Consider the following 19,609-nt stretch of genomic DNA (forward strand, 5'->3'; position numbering starts at 1 on the left):
ACCGCCTTGACCAAAGTCAATCTCCCTCCCTTAAAGACTAGATTCCTTTTCTAAGTGTCCAATCTTATCTCTATTCTTTCCACTATGGGGACCCATAATGATTTACTCGGTCTTCCCAACCCCAATGGAAGACCCAAGTAAGAAGAGGGTAGAGACTCCAACTTACACCCCAAAATTTTAGCAAAACCAATAGCTTCAATGGGAGGTAAGTTTAATGCAAACATACTTGATTTTTGAAAGTTGGAACGTTGACCAGTGACCATCTCATAGCATCTCATCTCATAGCATCTCAGAGTCGCCTTTAAGTTCAAAATCTTGTCAATAACAGGAACACTGAAAATAAGTGTTGTCTGCAAATTGTAGAAGCAAGACTTCCACTCTTATCTTTTCCAATGATGAAACCTTCAAACAACCCCTTTTTACTCCCTTTAAGCATCAATCTGCTAAGAGTCTCCACAATGATAACAAAAAGAAAAGGAGAAAGAGGATCCCCTTGCCTCAAACCCCTAGAAGGCTTGAAAAAACCTTTTGGAGATCCATTAATAAGAATGGAAAACCAAGCCGAAGAAATACATTTCCTAATCCATCCTCTCCACCGATTACCAAAACCCATCCTCGCAAGTAAGAAATCAAGAGGTGATCACTATTGAGATAAAAGTTGCACTTTTTTTTTTGAATAGCTGCAATTTCATTAAAAGAAAAAGGGAGAAGACCAAGATGGTCGACCCCAAGATATACAAGGAGAATACAGAGCAAAAAGTAAAAAAAGAACAAAACTCCAATGGGGGAAGGAAGTCACACATCTCCAATCCCGGCTTCCCCACATCTTGACAAGCCAGGTTATTTGCCACACAATTAGCAGACCTCCTTGTGTGATTAAAAACGATTGAAAATTCGCCTATCCTGCCTTGAATTTCATCAAAGAGATGAGCATTTACAATCGATCCTCTCAACCACCGGATAACATTCATAGTTGCCTTCTATGATCGTCCTGTCCATTGAATTTATGCTAAGGGATTTTATGCTTTATGGGCTGCCCTTACTTCCTTCTCACTAGCATCTACCGTCCCCGCCGGACCTGAGAACGCCCAAATAATGTTACCACTTGATCCCCTCAAGACTCCTCTGATACCGGCCGGCCCGGGATTTCCCATGCTTGACCCGTCAAAGTTAAGCTTTAGCATTCCTTCCAAAGTAGCCTCCCACTCTTGTACAAATGATTACCGCCTCTCCACACTAGAGCACACCTCCTTCCAACCCTCCCAAAGATCGTAAGCCGAGATAAAGCGGAACAAGGGAAGGGTTCTCACCCACCCAATAACCATTGCTATAGTTTTAACAAACAAGAAATGAGGAGATTTTGCCACACCGCCGAGCACTCTTCCAATCAACTATTTAATGTCAATTGTTTCCTATGACGCAGTAAGGGAAATAGATCGCAAGAATGCAAGAAAGAAATCAAACTACTTTAGTCAAGGAAAAAGAACAATAAGTCATGCATGTTGAAAATTACAATACCAAACCAGTCAGTCAATATGACAGAATGAAAATAGGAAAAATGATGGTTAAGGTCCAGACACATGATAAAGGCAAAAGGAAAAAATAGCAGAAAATAGGGTTTCTACTTGCCAATTGATGCTCATTCAAAACAAATTGCATCCCAAAAGGTCGCTCTTGATGAGAAATTTCCCGAAACTAACATATTTAAATTCCATTCAATAGTAAGGGCATATTGAAGAAAATAGTTTATCTCCAAGTATCCCCAGAAAGCTTAAATCTTCTACAAATCACCTACAGCAATATTTTGATGAATATTGGGTATCATATTCACCCTCTCCCCAAACATAAAACCAATGAATTAGACCAGGCTAAACTTAAAAGTTAAAATCAAAATAGAAAAAGTTTATGTTAATTTATGGCTCCACCTTTACGCCACCAATAGATGACCATTCAAAACAAACTCCATTCCTAGAAGCTAGCTACTTGATGAGAGACTTCCCGGAAAGGGACATATTTCGATTCCATTAAACATTAAGGGAATATTGAAGAAAACAGTATTCTTCAAATATCCCCATAAAGCTCAAAGCTTCTACAAATCACCTATAAGAATGTTTTGATGCATAATAGGAATATCCACCCTCTCCACCAAACATAAGACCAAGGAATTAGACAAGGCTTAACATAAAAGTGAAAATCAACTCAACTCAACAAAGCCTTTTTCCCAAACTACGTGGTTCATTTTCTTCCATTCTATCCTATCCAAGGTCATGTTCTCTGTTATGAACATAGCTATCAAGTCTTTCCTCACTATTCTACCTAAGTTGTTTCCGGTCGGCCCCTACCTCTTTTTACTCTATCAACTTGGCACGAGTCGCCTCTTCTCACTGGAGCATCCAAAGGCCTACGTTGGATATGTCCAAACCATCTTAAGCGGTGCTCTCTCATCTTCTCCTCAATTGGTGCCACCCCCACCTTTTTACGAATGTCTTCATTTTTAATTCTATCTAACCTTGTGTGGCCGCACATCCATCTAAGCATTCGCATCTCCGCTACGCTCATCTTATACACATGCTGCTTCTTGGTGGCCCAACATTCTGAGTCGTACAGCATGGGTGGCCTCACAGTCACAGATGTCTTATAGAACTTTCCCTTTAACTTGGTAAGGATTTTGCGGTCGCACAGAACTCCTGAGGCGAGCTTCCACTTCAACCAACCTGCTCTTATTCTATGGTTAATATCCTCTTCAATCTCTCATTCCTTATGTAGAATTGAACCAAGATAGCAAAAGATATCCCTTTTAGTAGGAACCTTCTGTCCAGTCATATTTACTACATCCTCGTCCCGCCTCCTTACATTTTAATGTTGCATTCCATATACTCTGTCTTAGTCCTACTCAGTCTAAAACCTTTGGATTCCAAAGTAGTTCTCCATAACTCTAGCTTAGCATTTACTCCCGCTTTGGTTTCGTCGATTAATACTATGTCATCTACAAATAACATATATACTCTGTCTTAGTCATACTCAGTCTAAAACCTTTGGATTCCAAAGTAGTTCTCCATAACTCTAACTTAGCATTTACTCCCGCTTTGGTTTCGTCGATTAATACTATGTCATCTACAAATAACATACACCACGACACCTCATCCTGGATATCCTCCGTAAGCCCATCCATAACTAGAGTAAAATGATAAGGGCTAAGAGTTGATCCTTGGGCGGTCCTATTGTAATTGGAAACTCACTAGACGTGCCATCCGTGGTTCTGACACTAGTTACTGCTCCATCGTACATATCCTTAATCAAATCAACATATTTAGTAGGCACTTTTTTTCCTTTCAAGGACCCACCACATAACACTCCTGGGAACCCTATCATACGCTTTCTCCAAATCAATGAAAACCATATGAAGGTCCTTTTTATTTTCTCTAAATCTCTCCATTAACCGCCTAATTAAGACGATAGCTTCCATAATTGATCATCCGGGCATAAAGCCAAACTGATTCTCTGACACCTTAGTCTCTTTTCTTAGTCTATGCTCAATTACCCTCTCCCAAAGCTTCATCGTGTGACTCATTAGATTAATTCCTCGGTAATTGGTGCAACGCTGAATATCCCCTTTATTCTTATAAATAAGTACTAATGTACTCTTCCTCCACTCATCAGGCATCTTCTTAGTCTTCAAAATATTATTAAATAATCTAGTTAACCAAACCAAACCTACGTCACACAAGCATCTCCAAGTCTCAATAGGAATATCGTCAGGCCCCCTAGCCTTACCTAATTTCATATTTTTCATTGCTACTCTTACCTCTAATGTTCGGATTCTACGAATAACCCTCCGGTTTGTATCATCAAAAGCGTTATCAAGTTCTCCCAAATTCGATACAGGTTCTCCATTAAACAACTTATCGAAGTAACTTCTCCACCTCTCTTTAACCTCATTTTCTTTTACTAGCAATCTTTGATTCTCGTCTTTGATGCATTTATATGATTCAAGTCCCTGCTCTTCCTTTCTCTCATCTTAGCAAGCTTGTAGACATCTTTTTCACCTTCTTTCGTCCCTAACCTATGGTACAAATCCTCATATGCCTTGCCTCTAGCTTCCCTTACTGCCTTCTTAGCTTCTTTTCTAGCCAATTTATACTTCTCAATGTTCTCCTCATTTCTACAATTATGCAAACATTTATAACACTCCCCTTTTAGACTGAATCGCCTTTTGGACCTCCTCATTCCACCACCACGTGTCTTTAGACGGCGGCATCCCATTCCAAGTACCTCTCTAGCCACTTTCATGATATAACTAGGCATCCCATTCCACATAATATTAGTCCCCTCATCAAGACTCCAAGGTCCTTCTTTAAGCAGTCTATCGTTAAACATCTTTAGTTTTTCCCTTACGAGATCCCACCACCTAGTCCTCGAATGTCTAACATCTCTATCTTTTCTCCTCCAACGTTTGATGCACATATCCAACACCACCAGCCTATGTTGTGCGACTAAACACTCCCCGGGTATGACTTTACAATCTTTACACGCAGCTCTGTCCTCTCTCCTAGTGAGTATAAAATCTATCTGGCTACAACTGGTGCCACTGCTAAAGGTTATGGGTCCACCTTTACGTTTCTATCTCATTCAAGCATGTGAGGTGTACTGAGGCATATGCCTCAGAGCCTAAGACGTACACCTCTAGAGAGTATTGCATTTTTTGTGTACGCCTCAAGGCGTTTTGATTAAGCCCGGCATTGATGTCTGTGCATCAAATGCTTCTGAAAACACTTATAAGGACATGCAAACACAAGGACTAACGACATGTCTTTATGGATCACTTGCAATCGATAGCTTGCTCCCAAAATAAAATAATCAACAAAGATGTAAGATAAATATATTGAACTTATAATAGTCCTTCCAGAGGGGAGGGGGGAGTGGGGAGTAAAGACTCACGTCAAAAAGGCGAAGTGCTCAAGTGAATCTTATCAACCATCCATCCCAATATATTTACACAATGAGATAAAAGTGACATTCAGATTCCAATACTACATGCCAAAATTGAATACAAAAAATATGAAATGCATTACAGGTATTTTTTACTGTTAAAGTATAAAAGATAAATAACGCCTTTCCCCAACAGCTTAAGCTTTTGGAGAAGTCGGTAAGTTTCTATCATGGTATCAGAGCCAAAGGTCTTGAGTTCAAACCTCCCGGATAGCAAAAATCCACATGCGATGGTCAGCCCAAAGTGGGACCACATGTGCCACGTGTTTGCCAAGTGGGCAACACGTGCGGGGGAGTGTTAAAGTGTAAAAGATAAATAACGCCTTTCTCCAAGAGCTTAAGCTTTTGGAGAAGTCGGTAAGTATCTAACATTTACTAACTAAATACAATAAAAGAAACATTTGATGAGTGAATTGAGCATTCTACAAGCTTAAGGACCCTAGAATAGCAGTAATTCATAATTCATTCTAGGGATCAAAATCAAAATACTTTTCACTAAAAAAAGCTTGGGTTCTAACAGATAGAAGCAACACGAATTGACAAAATACAAGTATACCAAGAAGAAAATGTACCAGAAGTATTTATTATTATGCAAATTCATGCAAATAGAAGAAATGAGACTAGTCATGTACATAGAAGAAATGAGACTAAAAAGAAAGACTGAGAATAAAGGACCTCCGAATCTTACTATAATGAGTATGGAATTTGATAAGGAAAAACATAAACTCACCATCCAGATCTAACTGCATATTGAACAAGCCGAATGCTTAAAGGTGCATATCCAGAAAAGACATATGAAATATCATTGGGACTGTATTACAAACAAGCAATTCAAACGTTAGAGCAATAATTTCATAAGAAAGTTGATACAATCTCTCTAGAAAAGATAAAAAAGTTCAGGCCCATAATCTGCAGATGAAAATACAGTTGATATGACGGGAATTAGAAAATAGAATTGAAGGTAATGAAAATTGAGATGAAGTAACATCTAATAAGGACATGACTTGTACTGAAAACATATCAGATGTCAAGCGAAAGTTTTAACAGCAGTCAGATAAATCCCAATGACAATAAAGAGAATTTTATATGAGAGGTAAAGAATTACATGATAAAAGACCAATAACAAAATGAAGGGAAAATAAGTTTATCTGCCCTTAATTGTTTAATAAAGGTATACACCGCAGAGTAGAATAAAATACATTTCTCAGCAATTCCCTTTACTTGCATCCGATAAGGATGGAAAAAATGTGATTGACAATTTTGACAAATGAGAATTTCATCATATATTAGCAAGGTGGGTGAGATATGCATCTACATGAACCGAAACATGAATAGGCCCTGGTGTTTTCTTAAGTAGAATTGCAGAAATCTCAATTTTCATACAACAGAAATGACAGTTTAGAATGAATATTTGGAAAGAAGGTTGAGAAATCATATGGAACAGTAAGAGTAAAACAGTAAATAGTGCGTGTGAATGTTTGAAACAAAAATGCAAATGTAAATTGGAAATCCTACGTTTTCAGATTATCAGGTCTGATTTCAAGTGTACTTTTGGATTTTCCTTGCCCATACAAAGTTAAAGCAACAGGGGAAATCCTAAGTTTTTCAAATTATCAAGTCTGATTTCAAGTGTACTTCTGGGTATCCCATGCACATAGAGAGATAAAAGGATATTTTGTCTTTCCTTTCATCTTTTTCCTTGTCATACTCATACATTATTCCTCTTAAGTTGCCACTTCACTCAGGCCCTGTTTGGATTGCAAGGATTTTCTGGAAAATTTTGGAAAGGAAAAATGTATACTTTTTACACACATGAAAAAAGATAACTTTACGCAACCCCATTGAGTTTTTATATGGAGGACCTTCAATTTATGACAATATCATATAATTTCCTCTAAATCGTGGAAAGAAAAACACTTTTGCAGGAAAAAAAAATCGATCAGAAATGTTTTTCTTGCAATCCAAACACTTAGTGGATAACCAGCCATATAATTTCCTCTAAATCGTGGAAAGAAAAACACTTTTGCAGGAAAAAAAAATTCCATCAGAAATGTTTTTCTTGTAATCCAAACGGGGCCTTAGTGGACGCTGGTGGATCATGATCCTTGCAATCCATCATATGGATCGTAGAACACCGCGTTACAGCCAGAAATCCACCAAAATGGTGCATATTACCCAGCCACATGAGGAGACACATTGATAAGAGTAACAGAGATGTGAAAATTGAAGCTGTAATAGTATGGTAGTGCAAGTTCGAAACATGCAACACCAAAAGTTAATCAGAAAAAGAACCCAACAACATAGAAGTTTTTAAGCCAATGACTAAGGGTGTCAATTTTGGCTCGGGCTCGGAAGCTCGCTCGAGCTCGGCTCGAATCCTTAACGAGCCGAGCCGAGCCCGAGTTAGGCCAGGCTCGGCTCGGCTCGGCTCGTTAAGGCTCGGTCAGGTAAACATCATCTTCAAAAACGTACTGACGGTGCGTATGTCATGTCAACATCGTATATATCAAACGGTTGAGAAAAATCCGAAATTAATTTTTTCCCGTAATTGTCATAACTTTGAGCATTTTTTGGTATTTTTTTCTTAATTGTCATAACTTATCACCTTTTCTTGGTAATTTCTCATTTCAAACTTTATAAATTCGCTATTTTACTTTTTTGTTTGTAATCATTACTTCTTTTTTTTTCATTTGCTTTTGCTACGGACCTTTGCGCTGTTTGTAATCATTACTTGTTTTTTCATTTGCTTTTGCTACCGAACTTTGCGACATGGGAGAAACTTTATAACCAAGCTCGATAAAGCTCGCGAGCCTGGCCGAGCCGAGTCTTTGAGCTTAACGAGCCGAGCCGAGCCTGGTCAAGCTTGGCTCGGCTCGGCTCGTTTACACCCCTACCAATGACCACTCTATCCAGTCAGACTGAAAATTTTGAAGGATAAACTTGCAGATTTTATGAAACCAAACTCTGCAAAAAAAAAGTGAATATGCAACATTGAACAGAAAGGCCTAAGAACCATCACTTCTTAACCTCGTTGGAGCATAATTCTAAAAAAAAAATTTAATAAACAACCATATTAATCTATATATTTTTCAACTGGTATGAAAAATACCATTCCAATTAAGCCAATCAGATAACTTTTCCTCAATAAAATGTAGGATTTTGTCTAATAATGTTACGTAGGAAATAGCGAGTATCAGAGAGACGATGAAATACTTTGATCAAGCTTAGAATTTGCACATGAAAATTAAGATCAAGCACGGTTTTAAATTTTGGTTTCAGTCCCAATTTCGACCTTGGCCGAATCCGGAATTTTGGCTGAAACAAGGTAAAAAAATTGATTAATCATTTCGGAAATTTTGGCCGAATTTTCGGTAATTTTGGCCAAAATTTGGCAAAAAAATATTATTATTTTTTTTAATTGAGTTTTCTCGAAATTTCAGTAGTTTTGGCCGAAATTTGGGAAATTTGAAATTTTAGATTTTGCAAAATTCCGGTTTCGGTCCCAACCGAAATCCTAAATTCGGATTTCGGACGAAATTTAAAACTATGAGAACATATGAGAATAATCATGCTGGATACACACCCACAAGAAGCAAAACAAATGATGCAATAGCCACATTCTCTGGAAAGAATAAATACTTGGCAGTGTCAGTATCGTCAACTACTAGTTGCAAGGCACGCTTGATCGTCTGCCAGTTGCTTTTGGATTCCTGCAAGGCCAAAGTTATGCATAATGATTTAGTTATCATGATTTAGACATCCACTAAATATGAGGCTAGAAGAATCTGAGAGTAAATTGAACAAACAATTTAAAGTGGAAAAAGAGATGGGACGCCAAGACATTACTAAGTACTGACACATGAAAGGATACTTCAGATTTTATTTATTTATTTATCTGAAATGATAAAGTCCACTTTAGATAAGATGCAACTGCACCTGTTTCTTCAGCAATCCAGCCTTTTCCAGATTGTAAAGAGTGGGCATGTGCTCAAATCCATAGCTATGCAGTATCTCTCTCCTGCATTGAGAGGATGGACAGGTTATGGAATACATAGGGAAAGGAAAAGTGAACAATTACAAAATGCAAAACAAAGAATATTTTGGCTACAATAAATTGAAAATTCTCATACAGCTTTTGATGGGGACATCGACACTGGATTCCAAGTTTACTAGCAACTACGTCGTCACCAGCCATCCAATACCTTGATTTGACTAGGTGATGAGTTACAGAGTTTCTGGTCAGTTTCAACAACTTAGAGCCATCTTAGTTTCTTTTTTGGAATCTCAGTTGTTTCCAGAGTCTCTAGGATAGTCTCATCGACTCCACATATAAAGACTATGGCTAATACGGCCAATGCTCTTCATTAGGGGCAACGATGTGTACAGTCCCGAGGGCCTGGCGACACAGCTCACAGGCCACTTTAGGGCCTCATTGCACTGGATCAATGAACATATAGGGCTTTGGCCCCCTGAACACACAGTGACTTCCAGGACTACACTCTCAGCTCATCCACCTGTGCCATGAGAGGCAAGTAGGTTGACATTTAAGTCGAGATTACTACTCAAAAGGCCGGTCAGATCCAAACGATGATTTTGAGCCCTATGAGGCTCTGCGGCGATTCATGATGGACTCAGGCACCATTTTGAGTATAGGGTGGCCTGAGCGTTAAAGGGGTCGCAAGACTACCGGATTGGAGTAGACTTAGGGGATTTCTGTTACGAACCCGATTCGGATCGCAACGGATTGATCTTCTCAGAGGGAAGATCGGCCTTTTGACCCACTTCGAGGGAAGGGTCGTTCCTCCTTTCTGTGCAAAAAACACAAATTTGGGATTACTTTCTTCATTCATTCCAATGCCGTTTACAAGATTTAAATAAATGTTTACAAATGTGATGCTCCCCATGAAAGTAGGCGCTCCCTCCCAACGAAATAGGCTAGTCACCTATGAAATAGGTAACTTCCTTATCAAATAGCAATTACTTCTATAGCTATCATAACTGCATATTATTATCCTACCAAAATAAGAAAAGATTAACACAAAGAAAATCTTGCTAATTTCTAACGTGGCCATGCCTATGTGGGACCATACAAGCACCTAACAATTTCAAGGTCACCTCAACCCTCACAAGTTCTCTTTGCACTCTCTTGGAGTTTTTTCCGCTCAAAGAAGTGATCGATATACTATCTACACACTTAAGAAGTGATCGATTTCAAGGCCAGCATTAGTAGTTGGGTCATTGGTAGAAGATGAAGAGAAGGCTACTCCTCGATACATCAATGGGTTGCGATTTTAAATTAAGCAGTCGGTTTTCCCTCTATGCTTCCGCACTGTTGATGACGCCTTCCAAATGGCCGTGAAGGCCAAGATGATGGCCCATCGTTCTCAGATAAGGGACACTGAAAGAGGCTCTTTGAGTTCTACAGCTAGGCATCCTATGACTAGTAGACAGAACTCCAGGACTCCACTCTTCTTAGTAAGAGCAATCTTACAAAAGATCCCGTCGCTGAGTCAAATGAGGGACACGGGCTTCTAGAACCTAAACCAAAAGTGAGGTGACCCGGGTCATAGGTCGTATGATTGTCCACTTTGGGCATTCAATCTGTAGATGGTGAGGACTGGATTGAACCTGAATAAGAGAATGCTTCCTGTGATAAGAATCCATAGAAAGGGTGAGGGAAGAACATGAGGGACAGCACGATGAGGTTGTTCTTGATGGGAATGATAATAGGATCGTTTGTGTGATTCGTCGTGACGTGGTATCCCCTCCTATCCCAAGGACGAATGCATGGCTGAGAAATAGTATTTTCTAACACCACTCGCATGGTACGTCGAAAGCTATGCACTATTATCATTGATAGTGGAAGCAAGGTTTAAAATTTCGGTTTTGCCGAAACCGGATTTTTTGCTGAAATACCAAAATTTTGGCCAAAATTCGGTGGAAAAAAAATATTTCTTCAAAATCAGAAAATTTTGCCGAAATTTCTGCAAAAATTGCAGAAATTTCAGTCCAAATTTCTGTAAAAAATGAAAATTCGAAAAAAAATTAAAAAAATACAAGATTCCCGAAATTTCGGCCGAAATTATAATTTTTGGGAATTTCAGCCGAAATCTAGGCCGACACCGAAATGTGTACTTTCGATGTCGGCCCCGGCCGAAATCCGAAATTTCAGAAATTTCGGCATTTCGGCCGAAATATAAAACCATGAGCAGAAGTACTGAAAACTTGGTCTCGGACATTATAGTAGAAAAGTTGAAGCTGAAGACTGAGGCGCTAACTTGCGCTTATGACATCGCATGGATCAAAGGCAACGTAAAGGTCTCAGTTAAAAAGTAATGCCATGTCAACCTTTCCATTTGAAATGTTTATAAAGACTCCGTTTGGTGTGAAGTCGTGCCATTAGAGGTGTGCCATATTCTATTGGGTCGTCCTTGGCAATATGATCGTAAGGCCACCCGTCATGGTAAGAAGAATACATGTTCTTTCATTAAAGACGACCAGAAAATTAAGTTAATTCCAGTAAGGGATGGCCTCTATATCGTCAAAGGATGTTTTGGTATTTTTATCAATGACGTGTGCAAATACTAGGCTTCCAGGTAAAGTGTTAACATTATTGTTGAGACAGTATAGGTTTGAGTTACCATGTAAGAGGTGTAATTTTATATCTCTCGAAGACCCGCATCCTATAGTGCTATCATTTCATCATATTGCTTTCCACGTCAGCCAAATGTACTACTAGCCCCAATTAGGATGCGATGTGATCCACTGCAAGATGAGTCGATCCGTTTGTAGTTTCAAGTTCATTACTACATATTGATCAGGACCATTAGTAGAGTAGAGTCTTATCTTTTTTATTGTTGTTAGGGTCTCCGAGATGTCTCATTTCATGTAGATTTATCTAGCTGGGGCATTTTTTAGTCATTCTAGAGAACTTTATGGAACAAAATGGGGACTACACTTCATTCCAGTAGTGTGCATCATCCTTAGATGGATGGACAGACTTAAAGTGAAAGTGGTCAATCACAGGCTAGAAAATTTATTGAGATGCTAAGCTGACTGAAGACCTCATCAATGGGACTTAACTTTACATTAGAAAGAGTTAGCTTTCCATAGTTACATTACCCACTCCATTGATACCACTAATGGCCATTCCATTCAACACCTTCTTGATTGCAGCACTTTATCCCTACCCTAGGACACGCAGTGTCGAGGCCTGGGACTTTGTTCAGCACATCAAGAAGGTACAACAAGAGGTGATAGAGTGACTACGAGCGAGTAACAAGGGGTATGAGGTGCCTGCTTATCCATTTTAGAGAAATCATTTCTACAACATGTGGCCCGGTGAACAATTCCTCAACACAATTGTTTCATGATTGGAGCCAGTTTCACCACCACCGCCTTGGAGATTTGCCAGAAATTAACATCATCGGTTCGTTAATATCTAGAGCTTATGATATGGACATTCGGACCATGGAGATGTGGCATGGATATCACTAGAGATACCTAGTTCGTTGGTGAGGGCGTTTCATGATTGACTGTTTGTGAATGGATGGATTGGAGCCGGTTTCACCAACAGCGCCTTGGAGATTTGCCAGAAATTAACATCATCGGTTCGTTAATATCTAGAGCTTATGATATGGACATTTGGACCATGGATATGTGGCATGGATATCACTAGAGATACCTCGTTCGTTGGTGAGGGCGTTTCATGATCGACTGTTCGTGGATAGATGCGGTCCAGCTACGACAATTTTGTGAGGATGTGTTTCAAGATATGGCCGACTTCTACTTGACGGAGTTTTTTTTTTATTTCTTAGATGTTAGCTTTATTTCTTAGATGCGGTGCAGCCACCATCTTAGATGTTAGCTTTATTTCTTTTTAATAGGACTATTAGATATGTGTTATTTTTCTTTTTGATTTATAGCAATTTCTTTAGCCTAGATGTGAGGGACGTTCACATCAGCCTATGGCCCACTTATCCTTTTAAACCCATCTTTTATAGTCTTTCAATCCATGGCCCACCATAGGCAAGGTTTTAAATTTCGGTTTCGGAGGTAATTTCGGTCCTATCCGAAACCGAAATTTTAGCAGAAATCCCAAAATTTTGGGTAAAATTTAGTAATAGGCGCTCGAAATGTCATTTTTGGGGTTGAAATTTCAGCTGAAATTTTGTAAAGGAATAAAAAATTAATATTTAATCTTAAATTTCGCCGAAATTTTGACCGAAATTTTGTACATTTCGGGGATTTCGGTTTCGGAACGTTTCGGTTTCAGCGTTGACCGAAATCCAAAATTTCGGAGTTTGGTCAAAATTTAAAACCTTGACTGTAAGAGGAATCATAGAGGGACAGATAATAAGTCGAGCCTTAGAGAGGGAGGCCGAGAAAAGGCTAATCCTACCAGTGACAGAGAGAGTTCCCTTTCCAAGATTCAAGACAAGCTGCAATTCCTTCTATCATTGGGTCATGTGGGGTAAGGTTCTCATCCTTCAGGGGATGACCAACGTATTTAATCAGTCAACCAAAGACGTATTATAATTAATGCCATACCGAGGATTTACATCTGTTGATTCTTTAGCCAGTAGTTTCCTCAATAAAGGATATAATGATGCTTATCCTAGCAGATTGAATTAAAGATGCTTCTGGAAAGAAACTGGTATCATCAACACACTGAAGATGGGATATGGAGGAGCCCCAGGATAAGCACACAGACCAACCAGAAAACTAATATGTGTTGCTCTGGTAAGAATTATAACCAATATTTTCAGCAGCTAATGTAAACAAAAAGGGGGGCAGTAGATCTCCCTTCCTGAGACCTCTGGATATACCAAGATTTCCCACTGATCTCCAGTCATAAGGATGGAAAAGTGAACATGCTATATAAACCAAACAATCTATTTTCTCCATTTGAGACCAAAACCCATCTTACATAAAATCAACCTAAGAAGAGCCATTCAAGCTACATATGTTTTCTCAAGATCCAACTTAAGGAGCATCCCAGCAGACAAACCTGTTGGTAGAATCTGTTAACTTACCAACTTCTCCAAAAGCTTAAGCTGTTGGAGAAAGGAGTTATTTATATTTTATACTTTAACACTCCCCCGCACGTGTGGCCCACTTGTCAAACACGTGGCACATGTGGTCCCACTTTGGGCCGACCATAGCATGCGGATTTTTGCTATCCGGGAGGTTTGAACTCGAGACCTTTGGCTCTGATACCATGTTAACTTACCAACTTCTCCAAAAGCTTAAGCTGTTGGAGAAAGGCGTTATTTATCTTTTATACTTTAACAGAATCAATAACTTCAATTGGGCACCACAATTCCATTGAGATTCAAGAATATGATGCCAGAGATGAAACCACTCTAGCTGGCCAAAACCAATAAAGGCATGACACGCTTGAGTCTTAAAGAATCACCTTAGAGATAAGGTCGTACAGAGGGTCTATGATCCTTTATATCCACAACATTACTGCCTTTTGGAATCATTGAAATAAAGAGGCATTGGAAGTACAGAGAAAAAAAAACTACCCCGTTACTTAACATTAGGTCCGGAGCAAATTACTGCCAAAATTCTTGAAAAAAGCCATGCTAGAAGCAATTAGGACCCGTGCTTGTCTCTGCTCAAGCAAAATGCAGCTCTACGATCCTCATCAAACGAGAATGGAGGTTCGAGTTCAGAAGCATCCTTGTGTGGGACTTGAGGAAGATTACCATAAATCCGTGGTATGTTTCCCCACTAATACCGGAACATCTTTGTAAAATATTTGAATATTTCCTCTATACCATCTTTTTCTTCATATTCATGGTTTGGGATAATCAGTTTGCCAATACACTTTCTCCTACTCTTAGCTATGAATTTTCAATGAAAATATTCGAAACTGCCTCCAAACACGAAGATCTGGATCTCTGATTTGTGTTCCTCCAAAGATAGGCATCTTCTTCCTTTCAATCAAGTATTGTTATCTCATCTCTAATGTCTCTTTCTCATAGTAAAATCTTTAAAGTGAGTCTTATTCCAATGACAGAGCACCACTTTTAGGACCTAAAGCTTTCTAAACATTCTAACACCAGTACTACTCTCCAAAACGAAAGACTTCCACCAATTGATTTCGAAGGGTTTAAAGGCTCTACGGGTTAAAAAGATTTTTTCAAATATGAACGGAGCTGGCCTCCGTAACACGTCCCCCATACCAAAATGATAGAAGCATAATCCGAAATCGGATGAGACATCCTTTGAAAATACTTAGGAAAAACTTCTCTTTACGAAGAGATAGGGAAGCTTATCCAACCTAGACAATATAGGGGGGATCTCTATACTAGTCCAAGTGAATTTTCCACCTTGCAAAGGGAGGTCAATAAGATTATAATTTGAAATAAAGTTGGAAAATCTAGGCATCCCGGTAGATAATCAAGTCGGGTTGATTTTACATTCGGCGTTTTCACATTCATAGTGTATAGAGAGTAACTAAAAAGCATCGTATAAATAACAGGAATTTGTCATGTCTGGTAATCTAGACCATGGATATAAATTTCGGTTTTGGTTCCGGTCCCCACTGAAACTGAATTTTTTTCAAATTTCGGTCATTTTGGCCTCCAAAACAACCAAATTTCAGCCGAAAACCAAACCGAAATACAAAGATTTCAGGAAATCGGAAATTTCGGATTTCAGCCTAAATTTAAAACAATTGTCGTGAAAACCACAGCTACATGATTAAAAAAACTGATACAAATGAACAGAGTGCATAGGACCCTTTTTTTCTTTTAATGGCAGCATAGGACCTAATTTTGAACATGCATTACGACTTAAAGCCAATAGAAATAGTAAAGTAATCCAAACATGGTCAATGTTAGGCCGGCCTAGATAATTGTAACTACAAAGCATTAGAACATGATGAATAACATATTCGAGACTTACCTCAAATAGTCAAAGTTTTTCTTCGGCAAACCAGAATTCGTAACAGAAAGTAACACAAGTAGGCGTAGGACAGTGACAATAGGCTCCTGCTTATGGATCATTTCCTCGATATACTCAAAACATCTGCATTCATTAACTATGTTAGTTAGCAGAATTGCTACACTTATTCTATTGATATCTTGTTGTAGAAGATTTTTTTTTCTAATTCTATTGATATCATTGTTTTAAATTTCGGCTGAAACCGAAAATTTCAGGCCAAAATTTCGAATTTCGGTTGGGAGCAAAATCTGAAAATTTAGGATTTCAGTTTGGATTTCAGCCGAAATTTGGTCATTTTGACCGAAATTGTAAAAATTTCGGCCGAAATTACAAAATTTGAAAAAAAAAATCAGTAACCGAAACTGAAATTTAAATCCATGATTGTCATTACCAACAATTAAAATAAACTCAGGAATCCACATAATAAGCAATATGTAACAAAGGCCAATTACAGACTGAAACACAGAAACCATGAAGCAAGTAATCCTACAAACTAAGGCAATATAGATCAATAGAGATCTAATAAACAAAAACAGATTCCAAACCGTATTGAAGGAAAAGAAAAAAAACAGTTCCATAGAACACCTCAGAGGGGTTTGCTTCTCTCCCAGTCCATTCACAAGAAAGTCAAAAATTCATAGGAAAATAAGAAAACTACAAATTCAGCTTACATATCATAACTCTGTCCCTCCACAATTGTGTGTTCTATGTCAAGTCGCCCAAGGAATGATGGCTTAGACGTAAATGTAGATAAATGCTGAGCAAGATTTATGTGCCTCTGAAAGAACACTTGCCATTAAAGTACAACTTAAAAATATTGTATGTGCATAATATATAATGAAAAAAAGGAAAATATCAAATAACATACTTACAGTCATTTCTGGTAGTGAGTTAAGCTTTTTGACAAAATCCTTCAGCTCAGACACTGTCTGTGTCTGCATTATATCCGAGTCATAAGTTGCTGAATTACCAAAATCAATAAGCATCCAGAAAATTAACCTCCAGACTACCACTATCAATATGCATCATTAACATATAAAAGGGTGACCAAGTTTGAAATTCATGAATAGTAGCCCATATCTGCTTAATAGAAGCTGCATTATCATAATATTGCCTATATAGTGGCAGTTTATAATTACTTTGTCCCATGTAATTTGTGCTTAGAATATCATAACGACAAAATACTAAGCAGTAGCTTTCACATTACTGAACTGCAGTTGTTCCATCATTTTCTACCATAAAAATACACTTGTGTTTCATTTAGATGAAATCTATAATTTTGGGACACACGTTGCACAAAGGTTAACCTCATACATGGTTTTGAATATTGGTAGAATTTGACACAGAACGGACGACATTCCATTTCAATCCTGACCTAAGTTGTAAAATTCGTTTCGTTCGCCGTTTCGCTTTGGCGGCCGGAACGGAACGTTGCGGACTTGCGGTCATTTCGGTCATTTTGTTCGGAATTTGTTCGAAAATTTTCGCTCCACTATGACGAGGGGATTTTTTTTAACAGTTCAAAATATGAATAAATTTTAAAAAATCAGAAAATGTTAAAAAAAAATAAGAAACAATTAAATAAACCAAATATGCAAAACATCCAACATTTACTTAAAGGAGGAAACTCACTATCAGATGAAATGCTTGTGTTGACATGTGTGCTGAACAGTGCTTGACTCAACTCAACTAAGCCTTTGTCCCAAACTAGTTGGGGTCGGCTAAGGAATCCTTTAGAAAATTTTCATGAAGTAGGTGAACGGATCTACCCGGCTCAAAATGACTAAGTCTAATCCTGACACTAGTTGGGTTCTTCTACATGGATCATTTTCTTCCTTTCTATCCTATCCAAAGTCATATTCTAATTCTCTGTTATGTTCCTAGCCCTCAAGTCTTTCCTCACTGTTTCTACCCAAGTTGTTTTTTATTTGCCCCTACGTCTTTGTACTCCATCAACTTGGCATGAGTCACTTCTTCTCACTGGAGCATCTAAAGACCTACGTTGGTATGCCCAAACAATCTTTAGATATAATGAATTTCATAATGTTCCATATTTCAACATCTGTTAAATCTGAAAGAATGCACAGATCATCGGGAAAAAAAATCAACATAAATAATGAATTTCCAAGGAATGAAACCATTTAAGTTCCATTGTTCCAATTGTGGCATATTATATAGCTTAAGTCAAAATAAACAGGTAAGCCGAAGAACAGCTTTAATGTGAAATGAAATTGACTTACAGTGCTTGTCATATCTGTATAGTCCTGCTTCATTGATGTTGCTTTTTGACGCAAAACCTGCAATCATACTGCAGAGAGCAACTAAAGACATGGAACTCCAAACAAAAAATGTGATATTTTACAATCAATATTACAAAATGGTTATAACTTGGCAATGTTTTGAGCATAATGAGAAAGGCAATTTAGAAAACATGGATTTAAATTTCGGTTTTGGACGAATTTCTTTTTCATATCCCGGTCATTTCGGCTGAAATTTTAAATTTTTACAATTTCAGTCAAAATGACCAAATTTCAATATAATTTTAGAAAATAAGAAAGCTGAAAAATATAGATCAACCTGAACAACAACTTCAAAGTTGAGATCCCTTGTCTCCTTGTATAACTTATCACTGTAACATAAAAAGAATGCAATGCAAAGAAAATAAATGTTACTCGACTTCATTGCAAAAGCCTTCCATAATGCTTCACAAAAAATACAGATGTTAAATGGATGCACATCCCTAGTTCTATACGAGTTCTCTAACACAGACAAACATCTATCCAATTCTTTCATAAAAGTATAACGAGAACCAAACATAGAAAAAAAAAAGGGAGGTCAGTACCTCCCCCCATTGCGGGGTCTGGGGAGGGCTAGATGTACACAGCCTTACCACTGTTTTGCAGAGAGGCTGTTTCCGTGACTAGAACCCGTGACCACTAGATCACAATGGAGCAACCTTACCATTGTGCCAAGACTCGCCCTCTGAGAACCAAACTCAACTCAACTCAACTCAACTCAACTAAGCCTTTGTCCCAAACTAGTTGGGGTCGGCTAATGAATCCTTTAGAAACTTTTCATGAAGAATGTGAAAGAATCTGCCTGGCTCAAATTGACTAAGTCTAATCCTGACACTAGTTGGGTTCGTCTACATGGATAATTTTCTTCCATTCTATCCTATCCAAGGTCATGTTCTCTATCATGTTCCTAGCCCTCAAGTCTTTCCTCACTGTTTCTACCCAAGTTGTTTTCGGTCTACCAACTCAACTCAACTCAACTCAACTCAACAAAGCCTTTGTCCCAAACTAGTTGGGGTCGGCTAAATGAATCCTTTAGAAAAAATTCATGAAGAAGGTGGAAGGAATCTACCCGACTCTAATCCTGACTCTAGTTGGGTTCGTCTACGTGGATCATTTTCTTCCATTCTATCCTATCCAAGGTCATGTTCTATGTTATGTTCCTAGCTATCAAGTCTTTCCTCACTATTTCTACCCAAGTTGTTTTCGGTCTGCCCCTGCCTCCTTTTACTCCATCAACTTGGCACGAGCCGCCTCCTCTCACTGGAGCATCCAAAGGCCTACGTTGGATATGTCCAAACCATCTTAAGCGGAGCTCTCTCATCTTCTCCTCAATTGGTGCCCACCCTCACCTTTTTACGAATGTCTTC

At 38.4% G+C, this 19,609-nt stretch overlaps 1 protein-coding gene across 1 annotated transcript in view; it reads right to left on the reverse strand.

Moving 5' to 3' along the window:
* Positions 1 to 19,609, reverse strand: part of ATVPS33 (Sec1/munc18-like (SM) proteins superfamily) — a 50,161-nt gene that overhangs the window by 14,201 nt on the left and 16,351 nt on the right. Inside the window, exons 11-18 of the mRNA XM_077355894.1 lie at positions 18,523 to 18,574; positions 18,186 to 18,242; positions 16,818 to 16,880; positions 16,617 to 16,723; positions 15,907 to 16,029; positions 8,926 to 9,007; positions 8,629 to 8,699; positions 5,720 to 5,800 (exon numbers count right to left, since the gene is read on the reverse strand). Coding sequence (XP_077212009.1) covers positions 5,720 to 5,800; positions 8,629 to 8,699; positions 8,926 to 9,007; positions 15,907 to 16,029; positions 16,617 to 16,723; positions 16,818 to 16,880; positions 18,186 to 18,242; positions 18,523 to 18,574 — 636 coding nt within the window. The remainder of the gene's footprint in view (positions 1 to 5,719; positions 5,801 to 8,628; positions 8,700 to 8,925; positions 9,008 to 15,906; positions 16,030 to 16,616; positions 16,724 to 16,817; positions 16,881 to 18,185; positions 18,243 to 18,522; positions 18,575 to 19,609) is intronic.

This window comes from Tasmannia lanceolata, unplaced genomic scaffold (genome assembly GCF_043159265.1).
Source record: "Tasmannia lanceolata isolate RefF3 unplaced genomic scaffold, GAP_Taslan_0.1 ptg000015l, whole genome shotgun sequence".
In the NCBI taxonomy this organism is placed as follows: domain Eukaryota; kingdom Viridiplantae; phylum Streptophyta; class Magnoliopsida; order Canellales; family Winteraceae; genus Tasmannia; species Tasmannia lanceolata.